Source organism: Cygnus atratus, chromosome 9 (genome assembly GCF_013377495.2).
Source record: "Cygnus atratus isolate AKBS03 ecotype Queensland, Australia chromosome 9, CAtr_DNAZoo_HiC_assembly, whole genome shotgun sequence".
NCBI lineage: Eukaryota > Metazoa > Chordata > Aves > Anseriformes > Anatidae > Cygnus > Cygnus atratus.
This window is the reverse complement of record NC_066370.1, coordinates 10,092,965-10,118,782: the sequence shown is the minus strand read 5'-3', so window position 1 is coordinate 10,118,782 and position 25,818 is coordinate 10,092,965. Positions and strand designations below refer to the sequence as shown.

Genomic DNA, 25,818 nt, shown 5'->3' with positions numbered 1-25,818 from the left:
CGACCTGCCTGGGCTGCCTGGGAGCACGGAGCGTGGGGAAGGAACCCCGGAGCACCCAACCCCAACCCCAACCCCAGCCGTGCCTGCCCCGGCCAGAGCCGTCGGGGCGGGGCGGCACAGGGGCTGCGGGGGACGAGAGGGGACCGGGAGGGACAGGGGGACACCGGGGACACCCCGGGGACAGCGGGCGGGAGCGGGGCGGGGCGGGGCGGAGCCGTCGGGGCTGGGGCCGGGCCCTGCCCGCGGCGCTGCCCCCGTGGCGCGGGCGGTCCCCGCTGCGGCTCGGCGCCTCCTGCTCCTCCTGCTGCTGCCGTGCGGCTGCTCCCCTCCTCTTCCTCCTCCTCCTCCTCCTCCTCCTCCTCCTCCTCCTGGCCGCTGCGGCGCGGGGGCTGCGGGCGGAGCGGCGGCGCCATGAGCGGGGCGGCGGCGAAGAGCGAGAAGCTGGACGAGGCTCAGGCGCTGGCCCGCAGCTGCGCGGGCAGACCCGACTTCCAGCCCTGCGACGGGCTCTCGCTCTGCGCCACGCACAGCCACGGCCGCTGCTTCCGCCTGCACTGGTGCTGCCACCTGGGATGGTGCCACTGTGAGTGAGCGAGCCCGCGGCCCCAAAACGGCCCCACAGCGGTCCCGGGGGGGGGGGGAGTGGGGAGCGGCTCCGCGCTGCCCGGGGGCTGCCGTCCTGTCCCGCCCCGTCCCATCCCCTCCTGTCCCTTCCCATCCCGTCCCGTCCCGTCCCGCCCCATCCCATCCCATCCCATCCAGTCCCGTCCCCTCCTGACCCTTCCCATCCCTTCCCATCCCACATCCCGTCCCCTCCTGTCCCATTCCCATCCCGTCCCATCCCATCCCATCTCCTCGTATCCTATCCCATCCCATCCCCTCCTGTCCTTTCCCATCCCATCCCATCCCCTCATATCCCTTCCCATATCCCGTCCCCTCCTGTCCCTTCCCATATCCCGTCCCCCCCATCCCATTCCATCCCATCCCATCCCATCCCATCCCATCCCCTCGTATCCTATCCCATCCCATCCCCTCCTGTCCTTTCCCATCCCATCCCGTCCCATCCCCTCATATCCCTTCCCATATCCCGTCCCCTCCTGTCCCTTCCCATATCCCGTCCCTTCCCGTCCCTTCCCATCCCATCCCATCCCATCCCATGGGTTTCTTCCCAAGGAGCAGTGGCAGCAGCCGGGGGGCTGCCCAGAGGCCTGCTGCAGGCAGCCCCGTGCCGTGGCCCCACTGCCGGTGCTGAAGCATCGGGGAAAGCCTCTGCACTCTGCTTCGTCCCCTGGGGTTGTCCTTGTGGCTGGGGGCTTCCTTCCCATTCCCACGCTTTGTGATCCTACTTATTGTAGGAATGTGCGACTTAAAATGCTTTGAGTAGAGAAGTAGCCCTGCAGGATACAACAGATAGTTACTGCCTCAGAACGCAGTGCTGAGCCAACTCTGTCGGAAAGGTGCCCGACAACTTTAATGTCTGCCTTGGAGATGCCAATGTGGGTAATCATGGAGGCTGGGGTGGCCAAAGACAGTTCAATGCATAATTAATCACATATCTCGCTGATGAGCAGGCTTTCCAACCAGCGTGTCTGTCTGAGGTCAGAAAATGGTGATGGAGCTAGGGACCTGGCTCGTGTTGTGCTGCGGAGATCTTAAAGCCTGGAGGGACGGGGTTACAGCTGAACCTCGGTGTGAGGGCTGCTGGGTGCTGCCGAGGATGTCCCTTGACTCCTGACATCCTGTTCTCCATTTCAGTCTGTCACTGCCTTTCTTTGTAATTTAAACTCCTACGTGGATTTCCCACTCGTGTGGTTCTTGCAAATTTGGTTTAATGGGAAAAGGGTCTGCCTAAAAAGGCACCTTTTATTTGGACAAGAGCTTGTATTTGAACTAAATGCATGGGTTAGGAATGTCCCCCTGATTTGGGGCTCATTTGAAACCAGTTTGGTTTCCCTGAAATGAGAGCTGTGTGGTGACAACTGGCTACGTCTGGAGGTGTCACAGTCGCCTGTTGCACATGGACAGGGATGTCTCACGAGTGGCGTTTCGTCAGTGACACAAAGGCCCTCAAGTTACGACCTAGATGTATTTTTCTTTTCCAGAATTTCCGTGGTTTCAGTTATTTGAGCTCATAAGCACTCCGTAGGACAAGATCAGAGCTCAAAATGGTGTTTGTAAACTGGAGATGTTGTCGGAAATCAGCAGGGATGGTCCTGGGATGGGGAAGTCAATCGCAGAGCTGGGAACACCTGGAGAAGTGACGTTGCAGAGAAGGATCTGGGGATTAAGATGGATCACAAACTGGATATGCGTCATCAGGAGGAGGCCTTTGTGGTAGAAAATCCAAAAACAGAACCCGAGCCTTCACTTCACTGGGGATGCATTAACAGGAACATTGCAAGCATGCAATTTAATTAGTCTCTTCAACTCAGTAATGATGAAACCAGACTGATGGGTTTAGTTTTGAGCATTGCACTTCAAAAATACTGTAGGAGAACTGGGGAGGTTCTGTAGGAGGTCACAGCGCTCGGCGCATAAAATAGGATTTACAAGGGGGTGCAAAAGCAAAGCCGTTGCTTGGGCTGTAAAAGCACCGAGGGAGGGAGGGGAGACGAGCTTTGCAAAGGATAAAGGGAGCCTTGGAAAGGAAGTTGTGTTCTAGTCCTTCTCCACGCAGACTTGGAAGATAACTAGTTATTACTTACCTGTGGCAAGGAAAGTTTAGGCTTGGTAGTAAAAAACATGTTTTTAACTAGCAAGAGAAATGAAGCAAGGGAACAGAGTGCTTCAGAAAGTGAGGAGTCACATTCACTGGAGGCCTTTAGGGAGGGCTTAGACCGGTGTCTCCTGGAGTGACATAGAGCTGATTCCCTCCTGGAAGGACATCTTGAGATGCCGTCCAACCCTTAGCTTCCCTGTGGCAATCACAGGAACTAAAAATAACTGTAGCTTTTGTAAGAAGTACAAACTTTTTTCTTAATTTCTCCCTTTACAGCTAAGGAAACTTTCCGATGTGTTTGTCCTACAAAGCTGTCATTTTAAATGAAGGAAGTCACATACCTTGTGTTCTTGGTTAATCTGAAAGCTAGGAACAAGTACGCTCCCTTCTTGCCCCCTTATTTCCTAATGCAAATGTCTGAGCTGAGGATCTCTTTGTATCCCGCTCTTGCAAAATGAGTGGAGTTGGGCTTAAAAGGGGGTAAGAACGAGGCCTATAATGGAAGATGGTATAGAGGTCAGCGATGTAATTAAGCAGTGTTGGAAGTTATCTTCCATAAAGACAGTGCTGTAATACTGCCTTAGGAATCCTCAGAGGGCTCTTGAAAGTGCTGCGCTGTGACTCCTAAGAGCTGCATAGGGGCACAGGAATCCCAACGTCAATTAAAATGGCCCGTGCAGTATTATTTTCCATTGGTGTCCACGGTCCTGGAGGATGTCAGCTCGATTGAAGTGCACTTGCACTGAAAAATGACACAAACTCACCACCGCTACAGGCAGTAGATTGCCTCCTCATGTGTATTCAGCATCACATCTGCTTACTTCAGTGACAGACACAATTCAGCGTTTCTGAGCCATTTGGCTATAGAAGTAATAATTGAGAAAGAACCTAGTCTGAATTCCCCAAAGCCATTTTTGGTGGCACGCTCTGAAGTAAGCAGTCCTTTAAGCTTTCTCTTTACCTCCGATGTTTCCCAGGCTGTAAACTGGCAATAGTAGCTGGCAGGTGGGATCGCAGAGACTGGTTGTTACGTCCAAACATCTCCAAAAACCTCAGGTGCTGTGTCTGTGACTTCTGTGTCTGAGCCTGGCAGTTTATTTCAGGTCACTGTCGCTGTTTGGTGCTTGGTGGGGAGCAGGTTTCTGGGTGAGGAGGGAGGTGGCTCGCTAGTGGGCCAAATGAAACCTCTGTAAGCAGGCACACACGTGCGACATGCAGCGCCTGGGGGAGGCTGCACGTGGTGGGGTGGGAGCACAGAGGGTGCAACGAGGGGCCCTGGAGGATGAGAGTACCTTGTAGCTGGCTGCAGCAGGCATTGTGGTGCCCTCCCTGCTGGGGCCATGCAACAGGGCGGAAAGTTCTACCCAAGGACGATCTTTTTTTGGTTTAAAAAATGTCTGTCCCACGCTTGTCCTGTTACACACTGCTCCTGCTTGCACCTTTCAGCCTGTGCACGTTCCCCTTGCCAGGGGGACTCCCCCTGCTCCCCTTCCTCTGTCCCTCTGGCAGCCCTGTGGGATTTTGTTCATTAGCTGCAGGGTGAGAGCCTTAAATTGCTCAGTTTTTCCAAAGAGACGACACCCAACAGAGGTAGGTCTGCGGCAAGGTGCTCGCCTTCCTTTCCTCGCCTCTGGGTTTCCACTGCAGGTCTGATTTGTGCTGATGCTGTCTGCGATGCCCATCAGCGGGTTGCTGCCTGCATGGTGGTTCCTGCCTGCACGGTGTCACTGCTTCTGTCAGAAGGGGGCAGGTGCTGGGGCTTACCTCCATCCTGACAGCTGGACTTCGGCTGTGGTTTCTCATCTCACTTCCTAAAAGCTAGCTCATCAGAGAAGGCATTGCACTCGGTATGATTTCAGGATTGGCTTCGTTCCTGGACAGTGCAAAGATAGGGCATTGTGTTGTAACTCCTTTGCAAGGGTTTATTTTCTGTCCGAATGTTTTGCAGTACGTTAAACACCTTGCAAAACTCTCAGTATGCCGTGTTGCAATTATCAAAAATCCGTCACGAATAACGCTTTCACAACATTCATTTCACAGCAGTCGTATCAACAGACAGGAACTGCTACTGTATATTAGTCTCTCTGTGGCTTATTATTTTACCCAGGTTCAGCATCCAAAAAGCAGGCCTTTATTACTTAAAGCCTCTTGCATATCTTACATTGAAAAATTGATGCAGCAAATAAATATTGTGTTCAGCCGCTTCTCCAGATCCAGCTGTTCTCGCCGACTACAGGAAAGCAAACAGAGCATGGCTGAGAGCCGTGAGCCTCCTTTGGGTGGTCAGAAAGGAAAAACAGTCGCTAGGCTCAGATCTCTGAACAGATTGTGGGGGCAGTGTAGGTTTTTAGAGGTACAAATGCTCCCCCACCCTTGCACCCTGCGATGGCTCCCTGCTCCGTGGCGCTCCTCACATCCTTACAGGACCGCTGCGCCCCAAGCTGAGTCCTGACCTGGCGGGGTTTGCATCAGGTCAGGCAGCTTGGCAAGAAACCCCGTCATTCCTCGGCCAACAGGAGGAGATGGGCTTACGTGGCAGGTGGCATGCCAAGAAGGGCATATGTTTTCCGGGCGGTTCAGGGGGGAGCACTCCTCTGATTTTGGCCGTGCCAGCGCACACTGCGGGGACGAAGAACCCAAGCGTACTTAAATTGCGTGCCTGGCTGCCCACGGTGACAGGGAGGCCAGGAGTTCTTGCTCTCAGAGCTGGCTGCATTGCTTCCTCATTGCCTGCTCGTGGGCACCTGGGGGTCCCATGGGGCAGACAAGCCGGCCGTGGTTTTGGGTCTGTGTGCGGTCGCTCTTGCAGGGCCCGGGCAGCCAGAGGTGATGGTCGGTCTCCCACAGCTGCTGCCACGGAGCGAAGCCAGTCAGTACACTCGCTGCACCTGGGAGTACTCTGAGCTTTGCTTCTGACAGCCTTCTCTACTTGACACACCGGTGTTTTTACTTTATAACATTCTTAGCTAAAAACATTAATTTTCCACCCCGCAAAACTGGTGAGATCTCCGTGTCTCGGCCAGCCTTGATTTTCCTCTCCACAGCGGCAGCTGCGGCTGTGTGTCACGGAGCATCTCCCACCGCTCCTGGCAGCGGGCACATCCCGGCCCCGCGTGCCGGGTGCTGGTCCTTTGCCCCGCTCTGCAGCGTGCAGGCAGCTGGGTGCTACGCACCAAGTGTACGTACCAAGTGCTATTTCCGCGGTGTCTCCCCCACCTCTGGAGCGACAGCAGCCGTCAGCAGGGCTCCGACAATCTTTGAAACGCGTGCAATTATTCAGACCTCAGCCTGCCTGTGAGAACTGTAAGCAGGGAATCAGCAAGGCAGCCTTTGTTTCCTGTAACAGAGCACTGGTAAGTGAGCTAAAGTGTCTATTGAAGGTTTTCAAGTGCACTATGACAGAGCTTGCGGGTTTAAAGAGAATTGGCTCTGCCTGCCAGCCAGCTTCTGTTGATCTCTCCGCGTTCGGGAAGCAGCTACAGCCCCGGGGCGCTCTGTAGCACTGCATGTGCTGTAGACCTCCAAAAGACTGACTTGCTTTTCTTCTGGTGGGTTTTCTTTGCGGTGGTTTCGGTGGCTCTTGCGGGCAGCACGTTGACGGCGCCTCGTGTACCTGGAGGTGGGCTCTCCTCCAGCAGGCGGCGTGGGCTGGCCTGTCCCGGCCAGACACCACTGGGGGCAGCTTGAATCTCCAGCGGTGCTGTTCCACAGGACAAAACCATGTCCTGAGGACTGACTTGGTGGGTAAATGTGGAAAAGGAGTTGTAACATGCTTGTGTTTTAAATTATGAGACTGAATACTGGGGGTAGCTCGCACTTGTTAGCTGTGGAAGAGCTCTGCCTAAGGAGAACTGGAGCAGCTGGGCCAGGAACTCGGGGCTGGGTGTTCTCTGAGAAATGGCTTGTCTTGGTGGGAGGATGATTACAAAGCCTAGAAGAAATACCCATTTTTCTTTTGTATTTGCTGCGAAAAGGATTTGAACATCCATCCAGTGTAAGTCTGTGTATCTGGACAAAATGCTTGCGCACGAGCAAGGCACTGTGCTGAGCACCAGGCAAGGCTCGCCGAAAGGTGGATTTGGCAGCGTGTACCGGGGAAACACGCTTAACGAGCGTTTGCTGCCTGTGGCTGTGCAACATCTCCTCCTCACCTGTATTTTGAAGACCTATTATATTCTAGCTTCATTTCGCTGAGCTGTACACAACGAAGAAAGGAATGTCAGCTCAATGCGTTCTGACGTGTAACTCTAAGGGTAAGCAGCGCTCTGCCGGTTTTCACGGGTGCACCTTTCTGGCCCTGGATTGCGTTTTGTTGCTGTGGTTTTAGTTATAATCCCCAAATCACAGCATGAATAGACTGTTAATGCTGTGTCTTGGGGAGAGAACCCAAACGTGTAGATTTCATCAAACCCTGTGGAAACATCAGTGCCTTTGAAAGAACCTGCTGGCATTCATTTTGAAATCCTTTCTGTGATGCACAGTTATGTCTAGAGATGTGCCTGCTCCTTTTCTATTATCATCATCATTACCAACAGAAACCCTTAACAGGAGTAGACCACGAGAAAAGCTTTGAATTCAAGTTACGTGCTCTAAGTACATCTTGCAGGACTAATTCTGTGCCTCATACAGGATCGAACAGAAATCGTTGCACTTCTTTCTCCAGAAGTCCTGACAGAAAGGAGCCTTGTGTACCAAAGTGCTTTCTGCTAGCCAAAACCTCCTGGTTGCCATGCCTGACAATGAGGCTGTGTTTCATAATCTGTCCATCCGAGGAGCATGATTCACAAAAAATTATGTCTGCTTGCCCAAAACTCCGTGAGCTGCTGCAAAAAGCTGCTGAGAGCTGTGGATGAAGGAGACCTCTCTTCTGTAACTGCATGAAGGGCTAACCTGCTGTTTTCGTGAAGCTTTTGTGACCAGCCTGAAATGAGGAGGCTGTGGCTGTCTTATTCCAGAAGCAAGCAGTTTGGAGGGAGAATTCGTTAATGTTGTGTCCTGTCAGCTGGCGTGGTTGGCTGTGAATTCAGGATGTTCCTGAAAGGGTTTGTGATGAAGGCTGAGTCTCTGCTCCTGCTCCAAGGTCTTCGTTCTGGGAAAACGCTCCAGGCACTTTTCTCACTGCAGAGTAACAGCTCACAGATGAAATGTGTGCTGGAGCTCCAGTGCCTCTGGCAAATGTGCAGCTTCCTTCCTGGACTCTGCAAGCAAGGAAGTCGATTTTCCTGTTTGATTCTGTAAGCATATTTAATTTGGGTGCCTAAATGCAAAAGTGTACAGCTCCGGTGCCCTCTAACGTGTTACCTTTACTCTTGTGGTTGCTGATGGATGTTTCATGTGTCTTCACTGCGGCCCGTGGTCATATCCTCGCATTGCCCTATGCCTGAATCACGAGATTGTCATCTTCGTGGTTCCTGTCCTGCAGGTCTGCAGCGCTGAGCGTGTGCTCAGGTTTGCTGGGAGCACTGATGAGTGCTTTCAGGTGCTTGGCACAGGACCCCGAGTCCCCTGGCGGCACCTGGGAGCTCATCAGGAGCACGTTCTGCCTCTGCCTGTGGTGATGAAGCCAGCAGAGCAGGGCTCGTACAGAATGGGCATCTTGGGGTGTTTTTATGCAATGCCTCGCAATTTACCCAAAGCTGCCTTACACCTCCTGAGTCACTTCAAGTCTTGTTAACTTCGTTCTGCACGTTGGTAAGTCTATACCAGGAATTTTTGTCTCTGTAAAAGACAAGATCCGAAATGCTTCGCTCACGTTCTGAGATGCTCCAAGTGAGAGCTGTGACAGTGTGGGCTTAGCCGTCGGTGGATGGCATCAGCTTAGAGTAATGCAGAAAGCTGGTTGGTGGTAGGTTGGCTTCCAGGTAGTCTGTCTCTCCCTCTCTGTGTATATAAAGTGACCCTGTTTCAGTGTGCTGTGGTTTTTACTCCAGCACCTGTGTGAATGTATCTGTCCATAAGATACGGAGCATGTTTTCAGAATGCCTTGCATTCTCCCAGGAAGCAATTTTTGTATAGGGCCTGATCACAGAATTCAAGAAGTGCAGTTGCTGCAATTGAGAGGTGTTTTTGCCAGTAGCTCAGTATATTCACGTAGATGGAGGTCAGAGACCTACTGGAAAAGTAAAGTCTGATTGCTTGGCAACTGTACCTTGTTTTTAATATACTCATACTTTAATTTAAGCAACGTAACAGTTGGAATTTATATATAACCTGTGTTGTAAAACAGTTTTAACCAGAGCATGCATTTGTATTCCTGTTCTCACTGATGGCTGCAGAGCTCGAGAGCCCACACGCATGTTGGCAGAAGCGCTGCTTTACTTGTGTGCTCGCACCCGGCCCCGCAGCGGTTTCCCCGCGGCGCGGTCACAGCAGCTCTGCCGCCTGCCCTCGTGCATGATGCCCATGCTGGAGGGCACCTGCAGCCATCTCAGGCAGGGTGCTCGGCTGCTTCGTGCTTCTCGTTGCGTGGCTGCCGGCGGTGGTGAGATTTCAGCGCCTTTGCTGACTTGGAGCCGTATTTCAGGTGCCTGCACTTCACTCGGGGAGTGCTGCTTGTTCCTGCTGAGAGGCTGGGACACTGCCAGCTTGCACTGATGGGCTCTTGCAGCCCTCTGGCGTGAGGAGACCCCTTTTTCTTTGCTTTTCCTGCCCTCTGCCTCTAGACCCCAGTGCTCCCTGCTGGTGTGTGTGCTGTGAGAGCACAGTGCTCCAGGTGCGAGATGAGGGTGACGCTTCCACCTCTCCGCCAGCGTTACTGCCCTGCCGCAGCAGTGAGGGCCCAGCTGGCTCCCCCGTGCTGCCCGGCTGCCGTGGCACGGTGGGATGCTGTGCGACCTGCTGGCACTCCTCCTCCTCTGGTATCTGGTGCTTCGTATCTTCCTGCAGAGCATTGCTGAATCTCAAACCCCTCTGAGGGAGGGGTCAGCACCAATACCCATGTGCCTCAGCTCTGGTGGCGTATTTTGGGTGTAAGTAGGGAGAGTAGGTCGTTAAATACTTCAGAAATAGGTTTTGCAGAGCCTTGTAACAGAAATACAAAGATTGGGATGAGTAAAGTATGAATGGAAACGTGTGCAGGTCACCAGAAGAAACAACAGACTGAGGTCAGAAGGGTGGCCTGTATCGGTAGTAGGGCCGCGCTCCCCAGCCATGAAGCTGATGAACGTGCTGTTTGTCGAGCCCAGAAGGCCAGCGCTCTGCTGGGCCCCGGCACAGATGACTTGTCAGCAGGAGACGTGTGCTCTGACAACAGGAAGGCAGCAGCACAGGTACAGCACAGCGCATATGCTGTTGTTTCTCCTGTCAGCCCACCAGGAAAAGGGACTGCGGCCGTAAAGACGCATCTGTGCCAAGCGGCAGCTATTCCGAGCTCCGAAGAACAGCCTCTTGCCTCAGCTCTGCCGTGGGGGCAGAGCACCTGGCCCTTTGGAGAGGAACTGCCCTTCAAGGACCATCGAGCTGTTCTGCTTGTTTAAGAATTTGCAGGAAAGTGTTCCCATCTCGTACAGGAGACCACGGGCGCACCACCTGCGGGGTGTGCTCTGTCCCTGGAGGGCAGGTACTTGTCTCCCCACTGCCTGCGATTCCTCCGTAGCAGGATGTGCCTTCACTCTTCGTAGGTAGCTTCTGACACCGAGCTGTGGTTATCCTTCTCTGTTACCATATCAGCACGCTGGCTGTCTGCATGGAAGTGATGGGATGCTGAATCTTGAGCAGATGGTACACAGGGATGGCTTTGTAAAATAAATATTTAACACTAAGGCATTTTTTGCTATTTTCTGTACTGAATTTAACAAATATCTAGCATAAGTTGGGGGATAACATTTTTCAGGGAAGTGTAAAACGTGGCTGCTCTCCTCCTTGCAGAGCAGCTGTGCGAAGGGATGGTGGAAGGCAAATACTGGGTTCAGAGCTGAGATCGTGACGGCCAGTGCTCAGCTGCTGTGCTCGCGGCCAGCTGTGCTCATGCAGGTAACGAGATGGACTGCGGCGCTTCGTGCCTGGGATGTCGCGTGTCTGTGTCCTAAGCCGCCGTGTGCCGGGCTGTGGTTAGCAGTACCTGTGATGAACATAGCCCTTGCCACGTTACTTCTGGACCACACACGTGTTGTGCCTTGTTGTGTCCCCTTGTAACAGGCAGTAAGCAAATGTGGCCCCTTTATGAGGGCTGATAGCTGCACGAAACATTTCTAAATCCTCCAGTGTTGCTTTTTCCTTAAGGCTGGTAAATCTGTACAAGAAACGAGAGGAAAGAGCAGGGACGGTAGTACGAAGCTCCGGGTCTGTTTGCATTTGAGTTACCTGCTATTAGTGGAAGTGTGCAGAAAACTCTGAAAGACTCACAGCATGGAAGATCATGATCCTTTTTTGTATTTAAAACGAATCAAGGCAAAAGGGCATTAAAGTACACGTTACGAGGAAGAAAAACTTTCTTATTTTTCCCCTTTCGTAGATTTCTGTGAAAAGCTTACGGCTCATCAAGTCAAGGGCTGTCACAGCTGTCTCTCACTATACAGCAATCAGAGGGAACACCTCTGCTTCATATGAGAAGAAAATTGGCAACTGTACGAGATCACCGCTGGGGAGCCACTGAAGAAATAGCGCCAGGCTGGTTCCTTCCTGTGCTTGGCTGAGATAGGGAGCGGGACAGACGTGTCAGTGCTCTGGTGCAGCTGTGTCTGGGAGAAGAGGCTGCTTGTGCTGCTGCTTGGGGGACACACGGCTGCAAGGGCAGAGCCTGCTAACGCTGCCCAGTGTTCTTACCGGCTGCGTGACCTCTTCCACGGTGGTGCTGGGGTAACCGGTGTTCCTCTGTGGGGTTGGGCTGTGTCTTCTGCGATCCCTTACTGTGCCTGCCATCTACGCCAGAAGTACTGGGAGCGCGTTGCATGCTCTGTTTGCATTCGCCGCAGTAGAAATTTGTTTGAACAATCTCTGCATGCTTTGCAAATTTGCTTGGAAGAAGTGCAAGGCAAGAGTATCACTTGTGTTAAGGCGTTCCCTATCTTGACATATGAGGAGGCTTCAGTGTTGGCAAGCATTTTAGTCGTGCTTCATCGCAGCCACCGATGGCACAGTTCAGCTCTGCTTGAGCTGGTACTGTAAAGCTGACAGTGCCTCAGTGTCCTGAAATCTTCTTCTCCCTGGTGGCTTATTCCCTGGCTCACATTCCTGACACATCCCATGGTGTTAGGTGAGATACGACAGTGGCAGTGCCGCATGTGACACAAGCGAGCCTCCAGGCTGACTGCAACCAAGGCTCGCTGGCGCCGTTACGCCGCTGTAGTAGCGTCAAGCAGAAGCCACCAGAACCGAACCAGCCGCTCTCCGCTGCGGACCCGTGGTGGGCAGCTGCAGCACGCTTTGCTCACCCCTACTGCAGGAGCGCACAGCTGCCGTGGTGTCAGCCCACATGCCCTGCCCTGGTCACGGCGTCAGCCTCTCCAAATCGTACACCACGTCCAAAGGCAGTGAAATCTGCTTTGCAACCAGAGCCCGTTCTCCTCCAGCACCCCTCAGCTCCATGCTTTCACCATGGTGCTCAGCCATCTCAGAGGCACGGGAGCAGTTTCTGAGTTGCACTGGTTGAACTGAGCCAGGCTTTTTTAGTTAGATAGCATACAATTGGCAGGGTGTCATTAATCCTGCAGATTTTGGGAGAGTAGGTGAACTGGCAGGTGTAGAAATCTTTGTCCAAGCAGCTGCAAGAGAAAGCATACATATGAAAAAAGCTTTTGTTTTGGTTAAAAGATGTCTAAACGTCTTGCATGCAAACAGCTGTTTGCTACACCGTAGGTATTGCTGATTGAGATGTGTAAAACCCACAACAGAAGGTCCAGAACAATCTTTTATCATCTTTCTGAAGTGTGGGACGTTTCATGTTGCTGTTAGCAAAAATCCTTCGAGGTAGCATTTTGAGAGGGTGAGGACGGGGGCTTTGTTATGAGAAACCCCACTGCTGAAAGCTGAAGTTTTAATTTCTTTTTTACCATGCCAAGCACATCGGTGTCAGAGGTAAACTAAAATGCTGGGACGAAGCGAAGTGGAGAATTAAGTGTTTAAGCAGCACCTCTGCTTATTTCATGGTTAAGTTATTTTGTATTAGCCACGGAAATTACTGCTGTGTCTGTTTGGTAAAGATGCATGCCGACTGCTCAATTAGCAAAAAAACAGAAAGCAATGACCTCATGGCTTACTTCTAAAAGCTTTTATTTATTTTTTATATTCAGGAGACACCATAATACGGCTTCCAATCAATCAACCGCATAGCTCTGGTAATCAATACCACAAAGAGACTTTATGTACATGGAAGTATGTCTACTTTGTGGGGATAAAATGTTTCCCAAGCGGGACGAGTTTGTTTGCTTGAGCTCTGTGCCTCACACCAGGGCTTGCAGCTCCGCTGGACTCTGCCATAACCAGCTGCTGCTGGCCTCTGGGGGTTAATTATCCGGGGGATTTGGCTTTTAGGCTTTCACAAGGGTTGGCTGAATAATGAAGCAATGGAAAAACAATCACTCCTTGCAGTTGTGCACAACCCGCTGGCGTTGTGTGATTAGCAGTAGACAAAGAGGCGCAGTGTTTACGCAGAGCCATGCTCGGTGAGCCTGGAGCCGCAGAAAGCCGAGGGGCTGGTGCAGGCTTTCGGTGGTGGCAAACAGCTAAGGGTAGCCGACGTACCTGCTTCCCAGGGCTCTCAGCTGTCTCGCATTTCATATCATCCATCCACATACGGCTGTCGTGGATAACTGAGACTTACCATGAAAACAATCCTGGCACTCCTGGCTTCATGCATTTAGTGTTCAACACCTGGGAGACGAACCCGGTGATGTTTCCCGTAGCCCTTGTGCCACGCCGGCGGAACGCAGAGCCAGAGCCGCAGCGTTTGCTCTGCAGCAGCCTTACAGTGCGCAAGGTCTTCCCAAACCTCCGCAACTGCAGCAAGCTGCTTTTCACAGAACTTTTCTTTTTTGAGTTTGATCTTTTTTGGAGAAAAACCCTCGCGTGCACCACGTGCAGTATTTTTCCTTCACTGAAATTCTGTCTTCTGCGTAGGCAGGAGCGGCAACTGACCCAGGAAACAACTCGCGATGCGGTGTCTGGTCTGGCATCTGTATTTTTGCAAAACACTGTAATTTACAGGAACATTCATCAGCAGAGCTCAATTCAGAGTTCTCCAACTGACTTGGTGGAAATAAAGCTGCAATAAATTACGTGCTAGAGCATTAAAAGGAACGTGTCAGAATAGGTGCTCAAAATGCTATTTTATCATGGATTTTTGCCAGCTGCTTAAAGTCAGCAAAAATGTTTCTGCTTATTTCAGGGGGGCTTTTACCAGACCACCATGTATTATAAAAGAAGGTGGGACTTGTGCTTTGGGGGTAATTTGCTGTAAAAAAAAAAAAAAAAAAGACACTGCTGCCAATCCTGCAAGCTGTAGTGGGTGGGCAATCTTATTTTTAAATTTCTGCATAAATTTTTCATAGCATCCGCATCATGGTTGATGCATTTACATGCATTATGTAGGGTAGGGAGCTATAAGCGATGCTATTACCACAGCCCTGTCCATGATCCACTCTGACAGCTCCAGCTGTGAGTACCAGCACCTTTTAACAGAGGTAACTGATCACGTTCATAAAAGAGAGTCTTCATCTAAAATAAACAGGCTTGGCCCTAAAATTCGCTGGAACTTAATAACAAATTCATAACAGAATCCTAAAGAAATGCAGAAAATCAGTTTATGTGGAAAATTTTCCCTTTAGGTGATTTCTGCCTTTCCCTGGCAGCACTTGTCCTTGGACCGTGAGGAAATGTTTCCAGCCAAGGTCAGGTCACACAAACGGGCTTGAAATCCTCTGCTAACAGACTAGCTGCTGCTTTCTTCTACCCTGAAATTAGTGCCAGCGTGGCAGTTTTGAAGCACGCAGCGAATCGCCCCGTGCTGTTGTGAAGCTCTGACAGGCAGCCGCATGCCCAGTAGTGCCTTGGCTCCCCTGACCTCTCCTCCCACATCCTCCTGCCTGTGCTTTTCAGCCTGGCTTCGAATAGAGCCAAAGCGTGACCACAGGCAGGGCCTTGCATTGCCACACACGTGATCGGGTTTCTGTTTTCCAAAACCCAGCAGAGGCTACACCTGTAAGCCCTGCCCAGGGGTTTGAAGTGCTGTAGTTACCAGACACCAGCTTGGCTGGGAAAATCCAAATCTCTGCTTCTGTGACAAACGGTGAGACAGCACAGGGCGTGCACGTGTATCCTCCGCCTAACACGGTTTGTCAGTGAGCTTCTTCCTTGACCATCTTCCTTAAAGGAAAAAGAGTAAAATTGGATGAATCTTTGATTTCCTTTAATGCTGTGCTTGTGAGCTGCCGTGGCTTAAGTGCTCTGCTTTTCCTCCCCCAGCCCCTCTGGCAGCACGTGGCAGCCGTGTTGAGTGGACAGTCAGAGCCTTGCACAGAAACCCTTATTCTTCATCCCACTGAGATCTTTACCAGTGCTGTCCTTGGACACTTGGACACAGTATTTATATATATATATTTTTTTTCTGACAATCCCTTTTTTTCCAGTGCACTTGATATTTCAGATCCCTCCCTCATGGGAGTGTGGCCGCAGGACTTGCATATTGGTGAACTAGCAGCAGCCTGAGCAATTTTAATGTGTTCTCAGCCTGATCAGACCTCCCATGCCTGCACATAAGGTAGCGATAAATCCTAACACTCTTATCTACTTGGACAATTCAAGTAGAATTGGTGCAAAAGAAGAGTTGAGACACTTTTTTTTCCCACTTGTGTGTCTTACCCTTGGCTGTCAATGGAAGGGAACAGGAGCCCACACAGAAGCGGCCCAAATATCTGCCTCAATACAGCCTCGTGGTTTTGGGCGAAGGTTCGCTGGTCCCAGGTGGGCTGCGTTTCAGTTTCTGTGAGCTGAATTTATTGGCCACCAATCCAGCTAGCAGCGTGCTCAGCAGTCATTTCATTGGGTCGCTTTGCAAGACAGAAGCGTGTTTAATGTTTGCTAATTTGAAAAAAAAAAAAGATTTCCAGAGCTCAGTGGTGGGCAGGAAGGCACAGGGTGCTGCGGGGTGGGGAGGGCAAGGCCTGCCCGGCCACCCCAGCCTCTGTCTCAGCACTGTTGTGCTGCGCGGGGGCTGAGAAGGGCCCAGGAGACCGTGGCCCTGGCAGCTGCCAGAACAGCAATGTCCGTGCTGCTGCTGCAGCCAGCTCTGGAGGAGAAAGTACTCTGTTCTGCCAGGATTGATGCCTTCAGTGCTTTGGTGCTTGCCCTGAAGTCCTCTGAGACACAGCGAGCTTAGACCACGCTATGTTAAAAAGATGGCAAGAGGAGAGGATGGCTGTGTGTTTCCTAACTGCCATCCAGCCACAATCAAGTAGGAGAAAAAAAAAAAAAATACTATTTTATTCTCACTGAGCTTTTCCAGCAGTTCTGTTAACAATTATCATTCCGCAGATCCTAGGAGAAAACTGCTTGATGAGGTATTCAAGTGAAGCTGGTCGAATCTATTCACAAAATGTTCTCTTCCCCGGCCCACTTACTGCAGCGCTCTCGCTGCTCTCTGCCTGGCTGGTGGCTGTTCCCTCCGGCTGCATGACAAGGGGGGGGGTGGGATTTCTTTTCAGCGTGGTTGGTGCCCATTCCTCTGAGCCCACTTTCTGCCTTGCTGGCCATGCGTTGTGCTTCTCCCATGCCCCATGCTCTTTGGGGCCTTTCCTCTGACGCTACGGGTTCGGGAGCCCCAGCCCCGGCGTGCAGCCTGCTTTCCGGCAGGCTGTCCCCCTTCCAGTACCAACAGGCACAGCAGGGTGGGAAGAGCCTTCTCCAGTGCTCAAGGTTTCCCCGGTGACGTACCGGAGCCCGGCTGGCAGCGCACAGCTTGTATGTGGGCCCTGGCTCGCTGGGGCTGGCAGAGCGACAGCTACAGCCAGGAGCTGGGATCCTTTCGCCCATCCCAGTGCCAGTGCCACGCTGGCTGAGAGCTTGTTGCAGTCAGCGCTGGTCGCGTGTCCAGGAAGGGTTCCCGGGCAGAGGATAGGCTTCCTTATCAGGCAGGCATGGCAGAGCGAGCCCTTCCGCGGGGCAGAGGAAAGCCGTCCTCTCCTGTCCCCTCCTCGCCTGTCGCTGGTCCAGGCTGTGCTCAGCTGCCCCGAGCAGAAACACAGTCACCGCGCTGAATTTCCAAAGCAACAGGTAATGCAGGTGGAAAGGCTGCACTACCTCTGAGACGCCAACAGAAACACGTGGGGCAGGCAGAGGCATCGCCTCGTCCCAGCACAGCCAGGCCGTTACTGCGGTGAGACTTGGTGCCTTTCTGCTCCTTACCCAGACAGCTTCAAGCATCAGAGCAGCCCCTTGTTGCTCTGATACTTTTTTGGCCTTTGTAAAGGAGTATTGGCGATATTCATAACTCCGGCATCAAAACTCTGCTGAGAGTCCCACTACTTGCAAGTCTTCTGGAAATGTGTGCTTTCGTAGCGTGTGAACCTCCTGGGGAGGCATGAATCTTGCAGAGGCTTCATGCAAATAAAATGCAGCATTTTACAGTCTTGGCATAGCCTCAGGTTTCTCAGTTTTTCCTAACAAAGTACTGATTTTCTGCTCTCTTTTTATTTCTTTTAGTAGAGAATTTCAGTTGTGCTCTTCAGTTCACACTTGGTTCAGCTCTATATAGCCAACATAATCCTATTTTTCTTATTATTTAACCAGATAATCAAAAAGTTAAAGGCATTTCTATGGCATAGCAATTCCCTTATTTTCTGCCTTAAAATTCCAGTTGCGATCATGTGTGAATGCTCTGGTTTGTAACAGAAAATCACACGTTAGTACTCAGAAAGAAAGAACATAGAAACGCGCACGAGACTCATCGTTAAGTGTAATAATAAAATCTAAAAGGTAGATCATTGTAGCAAAGACGTCTGGTGGAACCGCTCTGCATTTGGTTGGGGGGGGAAAAAGCATCTTCTGAGCGTCTGTGCAATTTTCTTTCCCCAGAAAGGCGCGCAGGCAGAGCTGCTGTCTGCCCCACTTCTCAGCTGTGTAGTTGGGTCCCTGGAGTCAATTTGGTCGAGTTGGTGACTTCCTACAGACGTCTTGGGAGCAGTGAGAGGGAGAGCAGCAGGACCAGGGCCAGAGAAGCTGTGCTTAGTACAATATTAAGCATCAGAGACCTTGCACCAGGAGAGAACAAAAAAAAAAAACACCTTGAGGCCACTAAAACAGCAGCTGCTGACTGCCAGGAGCTGCAGGTTATTACTAACTGCCAAAGGCGGGCACCAGCTGATCGGCTTCTTTCTAACTTGAAGTCTTTAAATGCTGCCTTTCTGCCTTCCCCGCAGGTAAATACGTCTATCAGCCCATGACACCCGTGGAGCAGCTTCCCAGCACTGAGATCCCTGTTCGCCCTCGAGAGTCCACGAACACGATCCAGATCGCCGTTTCGCTCACCGAGCACTTCCTGAAATTTGCGCCCGTCTTCCAGCCCCCTCTGCCCCCCGCCTCCCCGCAGTTCTGCACGATCGCAGACCTCTTCATTGACAATTACCGCGTGAAATGCATCAACGGGAAGATGTGCTATGTGCAGAGGCAGCCTCCCCCCATGCCCCACAAGACAAAGGCCGAGGAAGTCTCTGTCCGCAACGCCTTAATCACAAAAGAGAGCAATACACCAAAAACAGATCACTGCTCGTCCCCTTCCAGCTCGGAGGACTCCGGGATCAACGCGGTGGGGGTTCACTACATGGAGTCGTGCGATGAGGACACGGAGGGGGTGGCCGAGCTAAGTTCAGAAGAAGATTACAGCCCGGATAGCAGCTGGGAACCAGATGAATGCCCACTCTTGTCACCCTCACAGTGTGAAATGGAAGTGATTGAGACTATAGAAACCACTGTGTGATCCGACAAGGTGGTACCAGATCAGTCCAGTTCCCACTCAGTAATGTTGCTTTTGTAGTATTTATATTTTGTTTTTGTTTTTTTTCTGACAATCCCTTTTTTTCCAGTGCACTTGATATTTCAGATCCCTCCCTCATGGGAGTGCGGCCACAGGACTTGCATATTGGTGAACTAGCAGCAGCCTGAGCAATTTTAACGTGTTCTCAGCCTGATCAGACCTCCCATGCCTGTACATAAGGTAGCGATAAATCCTAAGACTCTTATCGCTGAAAAAGGCCTTTTTCTTGGTCTGGGTTACATCCTATGTTACTTCTCATATGAGGACATGCCGCTTGAGATGTTTTCAGCTGTCAGGATGTTTGCAGTGGGCCTTCAAAGCACAGAGGGTGAGCTGGTGCAGCACGCCTGTGAGCAGCAAAACCAAGTTGTCCTTATTCTTTCTTATGAATGATGCGAGGTGCAGCAGCAAGAGGCTCGTCCTGCCTCTGTCTGGCCTCCCACAGTGCCGGTCCTTTTCTCTAGTGTTGGTGCGACCCTCCCCGAACGCATTGGCACCACTATTCCAGTGGGTTGGTATGGCAGGCTAGAGAACGCACAAAGTGCCTCCAACTTTTCTCCAGGCTATGCACCGAGCATCTGCTGAGTTAGGTCAGGCTCTGAAATCTCCTGAAAAGGCAACTGTTGCTCCTGAGGCCAAGCAGTTGCCCAGATCCCTTCTCTGTGTGGATCTCTGGAAGGGGATCTGGCTTTTGCAGCTCAGCAGGAGGGAGAGCAGGCAGGGAGGAGACACAGCAGTCTAACCAATACCATTCCAGACCGGGGTGTAAAACGACAGGTGAAGGGAAGCGACTACCTCCAAACACACAAAATCCACCCTCAGCTTTGCCTGCTGCTTCCTCCTGTGCTGTTGGTGCCGGACACGCGCGCTCAGGACCAAAAGGCCTCAGGGCCTGCATTTGCCTGAAGTAAAACAAAGTTTAAAACACAAAGTACTTCAGCCACACCACTGTGTTGGCAGAGCTCGGGGACAGCACGGAGGTGCCCGTGAGGTGGCCCAGGCACACGTAGCGAGTGTGCTTGTCCAGACGCAGCCACGGCCATTCATGCTGAGCGAGGAAGCTTCGGCTCACTCTCCTCTGCACCCAGTTCAAGAGCAGGTTTTAAAGTTTTGCTCGCATAGCTGGTGAGAAAGAGCTGTTCTGCTGGTGGTTTTGTTTCAGCCCTCCTTAACGGAACAAAAATATTTTTCTCAGAAGATTTCAGTCAGCTTGAATCAGTTGGAGTCAGTAATAACTGTTTTCAACAGCATTACTGGATTTCTTTGTGTACTTGCTGTTTACGTTTCAAAAGTCATCGGTGAATATAAGGCTGTATAAACGTGTACAGTTTAGTGATTGATGCTAGATTATAGTCCATGTTATAGGATGGCTCATCTCTCACTGTATCCTGACAATGTATTACTAATTTTATACACTTTGTAATCAGTATCTTTAGAAAACATTTAGGCAACAGTGTGTGTATGTGCACATGCGCGTGTGCTAGGAGTTTACCATAAATGGTTATAAAGTAATACTGTACTTTTTAGACTAACACTTTCAGACAAAAAATAATAGGTTTTATAGTTTTGATGAATTATATAAAAAAGTGCAATGCTTGTTAAATGAGGAAGTTGGGCCATTGCATGAACAGATACATTCTCACAAGGCACTTAAGTATCCTGTTTTTTTTTTTGAGGGCATTTAAACGAAGGCTGTAGTAAAACTAAGTACGGTTTTATTTATTTTTTGAGGGCGGGATTGTCCTTCTTGGTTAACTAAGGTTTCTAACAATGTTTTAGTGTCTTTTGACCATTCAGGCACATCTCGTAAGGTAGAAGAAAGCATTATGTATAAGCCTACAGCATTTACTCATATTTAATCTTTCAATTGTAATCTGAGTGGAGAGCTGCAAACACTCGCTCTGGTGCCTGGTCTGCCTCAGCCTTCCCTTTTCCTGGGAGGACGGGAGGCTGGCAGGTACGGGTACGTCCGGGGCCCCTCCCGAGGCCAGGGTGCTCCTCACCTGCTGTCGCTGCGGGTGCCGTGCACAGTAAAGGCCACCAGGACCTTCCTGCTCTGCAAGAGCGCCCGTGGTCTGCTCTGCCAGCAAGGAGGGGCCGCCGCCTCCTGCTGCTGTTCGGGGGCACCTGCTGCGAGTGCAGTGAGATTAGCTGGGTGTTTATGACCAAGACTTACCATGCTGTCCTGTGGTCTTGCAGGTTCATATCACTGTCGTCAGGATACATTCTTTCTTAACTGTAAAGTAATTAGCAATATTCACAAGCTGTGAGTGTCTCCTACCCAGGATTTGTTCAGATGTCAAGCACAATAAGCTGCCTCTTCCTTCTGTTGTAAAACTTGAGAGGAGCAGCCTGGTGTGGGACAGGGCTAGTTCTGGAAAGCGTCCTGGCAGCCAGCGCAGGGGCAGGTTTCTCACTGCGCTCCATCACGCACCCCAGATCAGAAACACGCTCCTCACAGAAACGTGATTTCTTTTGTTTGCACAAACATTGCGTAGATGTGCTGTAGGAGACTTGCCCTGAGCCAGTTGCTCCACTCCACCAGGGAGAGGTGTGTATATTTCCTCTTTAATAAAATACTAAACAACTCAAGTTCTGATTGTCCTAACTGTGTATTTCCCATAATACAGTGAAACATTGTAGGGTTTCCAACAAAGGAGAGCTCACTCACAGCTTCAGATGGCATTACCTGACACGTACCAAATGCCTGGAGGAGTCCCGCGGCTCCGGGTGAGCTCTGCACATGGAGCTCCGCCTGCCTGGTGCTGTGCTCCTGCAGGGCACGGAGCCTGGCCTCGGGTACCAGGTATCTGAAGACTTTGCAGCTCAGAGGTGTGCTGGCTGGGACACCAAGGGGGTGTTATCCCAACACATCCCAGTGCTAGTGCCAAAACAGACACAGGAAGAGAGGAGGTGGTGGTCATGAACCCGGTAACGCCATTTCACAAGCCAGAGGTGACCACACAGAAACACCACTGCTATTAGGTTGCCACTCTGTGAGTAGACTGATAAAGGTGCCACCAGACGCTGAGCCTCACCTTGTGACACTCCCCAGCTTGATGTTCAACAAAAAAAAAAAAAAAGAGTTGAGCTTAGTAGTGACAAACCTTCAGCAATCAGTAAGAGTCGCACCAATCCTCTTCCCCCTGCAGCACCCGAGGGCCTGCCTCAGACTGCGCCGAGCCATCCCGCGGCCCTTTCAGGCCAGCCAGAACTGCAGGCAGACAAAAAGCAGAACCAAAAGCTGCCCAGCAGGGCTTGCAGCTTTTGTTTTGTCACCTGTGGCTCCTGTGCCACTTCCACGGAGCACCCTTTTGCTACCAGTTGAGCAGTAATGGTACCAAGAAAACAGCAGCCAGCAGCACTGCCACACCAGCAGCCTCTTACCCACTCCCCAGGCACACAGCTCACACACCCAATTTCAACCAAGGGCCTTTTTAATGGAAGTTTGTAGGAACACGCTGTGCTCAGGTTCGTTTTCTCACATGTGAATTGCTTTCCACAGCCTTTCCCAGGTTTGCCCATTCTTTGCCCTCAAACCCCGCACACGGCAGCGGGGCACGCTGTGCCACAGGCACACTCCTCCAGTGGAGCGGAGAGGACACAGTTATTTGGCAAAGTTACGGGTGCTGCCGCAAGCCTGCAGGTCAGCGCAGTTTGGCCCCAGTGCTTGCAGTGCTTCAGCATGCTCGGTTTTGACCCCAGGCTTCCCAGCTTCCCGTCCAGCTGCCCCGCAGCTGCCGCTCTGTTCGGTGAGCGGCGGCACAAGGTCACCTGCTGCTGCAAACCCTCACGTGCCCAGCAAGGCTCAGCACGCACACAGGGCTCTGGGAAGGGCAGCGGTGGCAGCGGGGAAATTCCAGCATCGTCACAGAAAAGCTCCCTGCAGAGCAGGAGCACTACTCTTCCACCAGCGGGGGGGGCGCCAGGTGCAGCTGGAAGGTCTCATTCTGGAAGACGCTGCTGGCGGTGGGGTCACCGTGCGCAACGCTGAGCGGCCCGTGCTTTTCACCATGGGTGCGGGACAGTTCTGTCAGGAGAGCTAGCTGCAAGACAAAACCCAGACAGCGCCACCTGAGGCCCCTGAAGCGCTCGCATAAGGTGCAGAAGGACTCAGAGAGCTCGTGGGGATCATCTCCTGCTGCAGTTAGAGAAACCTTAACACGCGAAGAAAAAGCTGTGTGCGGTGACCCTACAGAACTCTGCAGCACAACAGTCTTGAGCTGAACAACTTTCCACGTGTCACTGGGTTATTTTTAAATTACATCATTGAAAAGCAATCCCAGAAAGAGCTCAGAGTGCCAACAACCGCAGCCAGAACAGGCAGGAGGCACAAGGAAAAAGCCAGGGACAGAGCAGCCCTGCTTGGGCCGAGAAGGGCAGCATGCAGGGGACAGTAGGAGGGGACCCTCTGTGCATAGGAGCCACACGGATTTGAAAAGAACCCGAGAAATGTCACACCGTGGACTCTTTCAGGCCCAGCCTCAGAGCCAGAGGCATTTCCACTGTTGCGCTGCCAGTGAATTCCCTCAGCTGCCAGAGGCCAGAGGCAGCATGGATGCCTTGTGATGTCGAACAGCCAGCTCTGTGCACGCTAAATTGCCAGCACTAAATGAAACCCAAGAGAAATGCCAAAGCCCACGCTGCCAGTTCTAACGTGAGGCCTGGCAACATGCAAAATGCCCCGCACCAATTGAGAATGGAAAGGAAAACGGGTGGTACGTACTCTGGAGGTTCCTCGGTTGAGTCGGCAGAGTTGGTCGAAAGCTTGGATTTGCTGAGGATCTAACACAGACTCTGAACCTGTCTGGTGAAGAGAATGAGAAGGTTACAAAAACAAAAAGATGCCAAGTTCACATACGGAAATTTATCCCTGCCCCTGACACTGGGCCCAGAGCAGCCAGTCTGCAGCCCAGTCGGGGAAAAAAGGTCACTTTCCTCTGGCTGTAAGTCACTGCGTGCAGCACTGTGTGACTTTGGAAAGGAAACCCTGTTGTTGAACAAAGGATACTGAGATGCTGTTGTATGCACAATGACTTGGGTGGAGGGAGGCTGTAGCTGACTGCAGACAAAGTTACCTTTGGGGGAAGAAAAAAGAAAAGGAAGAGAGGAAGAAAAGGGGATGGGAAGACTCCCCTGCAGCCAGCTGGGAAGAGGAGTAAGGGGTCTCCCCGGATGAGCAGCCTCTCCCGAGCTCCCCCAGTCCTCTCTCTCTCCGCGGTCCCCCAGGTCCTGCTCACTCCCAGCCGGCCTGGCAGCACGCTGCCATCAGGCACAGCCCCCGAGCGGGGCTATGACTGGGAATGACAACTGCTCAAATGATTATCATCTGCTAATGGTCTCTCTCCTAAGGTCTGCTTTTCCCCTAGTGGACTAAAAACTAGGAAATGAGGAGAGAAAAGGGTGTGGGGAGAGGAGGCGATTCACGCACCAGTGGCAACCACGTCCCTTGGGAAGCCAGCCACAGCAGCGCGGGTTGCTGTTGTGCAGCTCTGGGGGCTGCTACAGCGCCACGGGTGAGGGTAACAGAGATACAAACACAGGTGCCACAGTCTGCAGCAAATTATTAGGCAGAAAGGGCGGAATGCATACTCGAACTGCTTTAAAAGGCGTTATTTAAATATCCCAGGGAGGGATGGATGACACAGTATCACGGATTCTCGTAAGGTTTGTTCCATTTCACCACATCACGCTGTTTCTATTTTGATTGTTTCAAAAGCATCATCAAGGAACTACGACAGGAGCCAGGGAGAACAGCCTCCCTCATGAGCAGCAATCTGGCATCTGTCGTCTCTGGGGATCTATTTTTAAGGGAACATTCAATATTCATTCTTAAATATTTTCCCTAAAACACATTTCCCAAAGGCTATAAACCCAAAATGCTACAGTCCTACAAGCGACTGCTCACTGAAGTTGAATTTACCTTAACTTTTTGGCCACAGAAGAAGCCCGATTTGAAGACACAGCATGACTTCGAGGAGCGCGGCCAGCTGGGCTGAAGGCTGAACTGGCCCCACAAGGGCAGGTGGAGCTCCGCTGCTCCCCGCAGTCAGGCAGGGCGGCTGCCAGGCGGGCACATCCTGCTCCTCTCTGGCTGCTGTGGCTCCTGCCACCGCGAAGCCCTTCTCCAGGGAGGATTTCTCCTCTGGGGTTGCAGTGCTGCAGCAGCCAGCTGCCTTTATGCTCCTCATACTCTGTGGCGTGTTTAAGGAGCACGTTCAAAAGCTCTGTGAAGATGACTCCCAGTGCTACGTGCAGAAATAAAGCACACGCTACAGCAACCTGGTGCAGGAACCCTTCTGGCTACTGCACGAGGAAAATCAACCAAAACAAACTGCTTTGAAAGAAAGTTATGATGGACAAAACTCAGCACACAAACGCCATGGAGAGCACACGACCACCAGTCAGAGCAAGGCACTGGCACCAGCCTTGGCTTCCCTGATAGCACAAATCTCCCTCGCAGCAGCAGCCCGTCAGCACCTGCAGCACCAGAGTCACGTTGATGCTGGTATCAGGGAAACTCCATCTGGGAACGATTTATTCGGAGCCTTGGTGGGGTTGTTTGCTCCCCCACAGCACCTTTACCTGCCCCTCTCTTCTGGCATCTCCTCCCTCACGTGCCCCCATTCCTACTGAGCTCTGAGCAAAGCCCAGCCCGGGCAGAAGCTCAGCATGCATCCACCTGCCTCTTCGCCACGTGAATGTCCTGGAGATGCTGCAGAGCTGGAGGGCATGGCAGTGCTTGGGGGGGGGGATGTACCCAACCTGCCACACGTTTCCTGAAGCCTGAGTAGGTTTGTTACTCTTGAAGCACTGTACGTTGTACCTTTGAGATGCTCATCAAGTTGTTTGAGAAGAACAACGTCCTGACTACAGCTTGCTCATGCTAGGAGCTTGTGCTCAAACTCATTTCTTCCCCTCCCAAGATATTATTTATATTGTAAATAACTATTTGTAATCACCAGTCAAGGAGCCAAATGTTCATAGTCCCTGCACAGATGGCATAGGCTTTGAACCAGAGAGCCTGTGACTGTTAGGGTCACATATCTGCAGCTGACAGGTTGTACAGGCACTCCCAAGGGACATGCAGGTCATTTTTTATTTTTATTTTTTTCCCAAGAAAGAAGACTATCAA

General features: G+C 51.7%; 2 protein-coding genes across 3 annotated transcripts in view; one reads left to right on the top strand and one right to left on the bottom strand.

Moving 5' to 3' along the window:
- Nucleotides 1–237: 237 nt before the first annotated feature.
- C9H3orf70 (chromosome 9 C3orf70 homolog) lies at nt 238–21,286 on the top strand. The gene is made up of 2 exons (XM_035544502.2): nt 238–583; nt 18,070–21,286. Exons 1-2 carry the CDS (start codon nt 412–414, stop codon nt 18,624–18,626), a joined length of 729 nt encoding a protein of 242 aa, XP_035400395.1. The 5' UTR covers nt 238–411; the 3' UTR covers nt 18,627–21,286.
- Nucleotides 21,287–22,102: 816 nt separating this feature from the next.
- The window catches only part of VPS8 (VPS8 subunit of CORVET complex), a 78,833-nt gene continuing 75,117 nt past the window's right edge, over nt 22,103–25,818 (bottom strand). For both annotated transcript variants that reach the window (XM_035544500.2, XM_035544498.1), the window contains exons 44-45: nt 23,410–23,490; nt 22,103–22,729 (exon numbers count right to left, since the gene is read on the bottom strand). In XM_035544500.2, the coding sequence (XP_035400393.1) occupies nt 22,583–22,729; nt 23,410–23,490 (228 nt within the window). In that variant the 3' untranslated portion in view covers nt 22,103–22,582. The remainder of the gene's footprint in view (nt 22,730–23,409; nt 23,491–25,818) is intronic.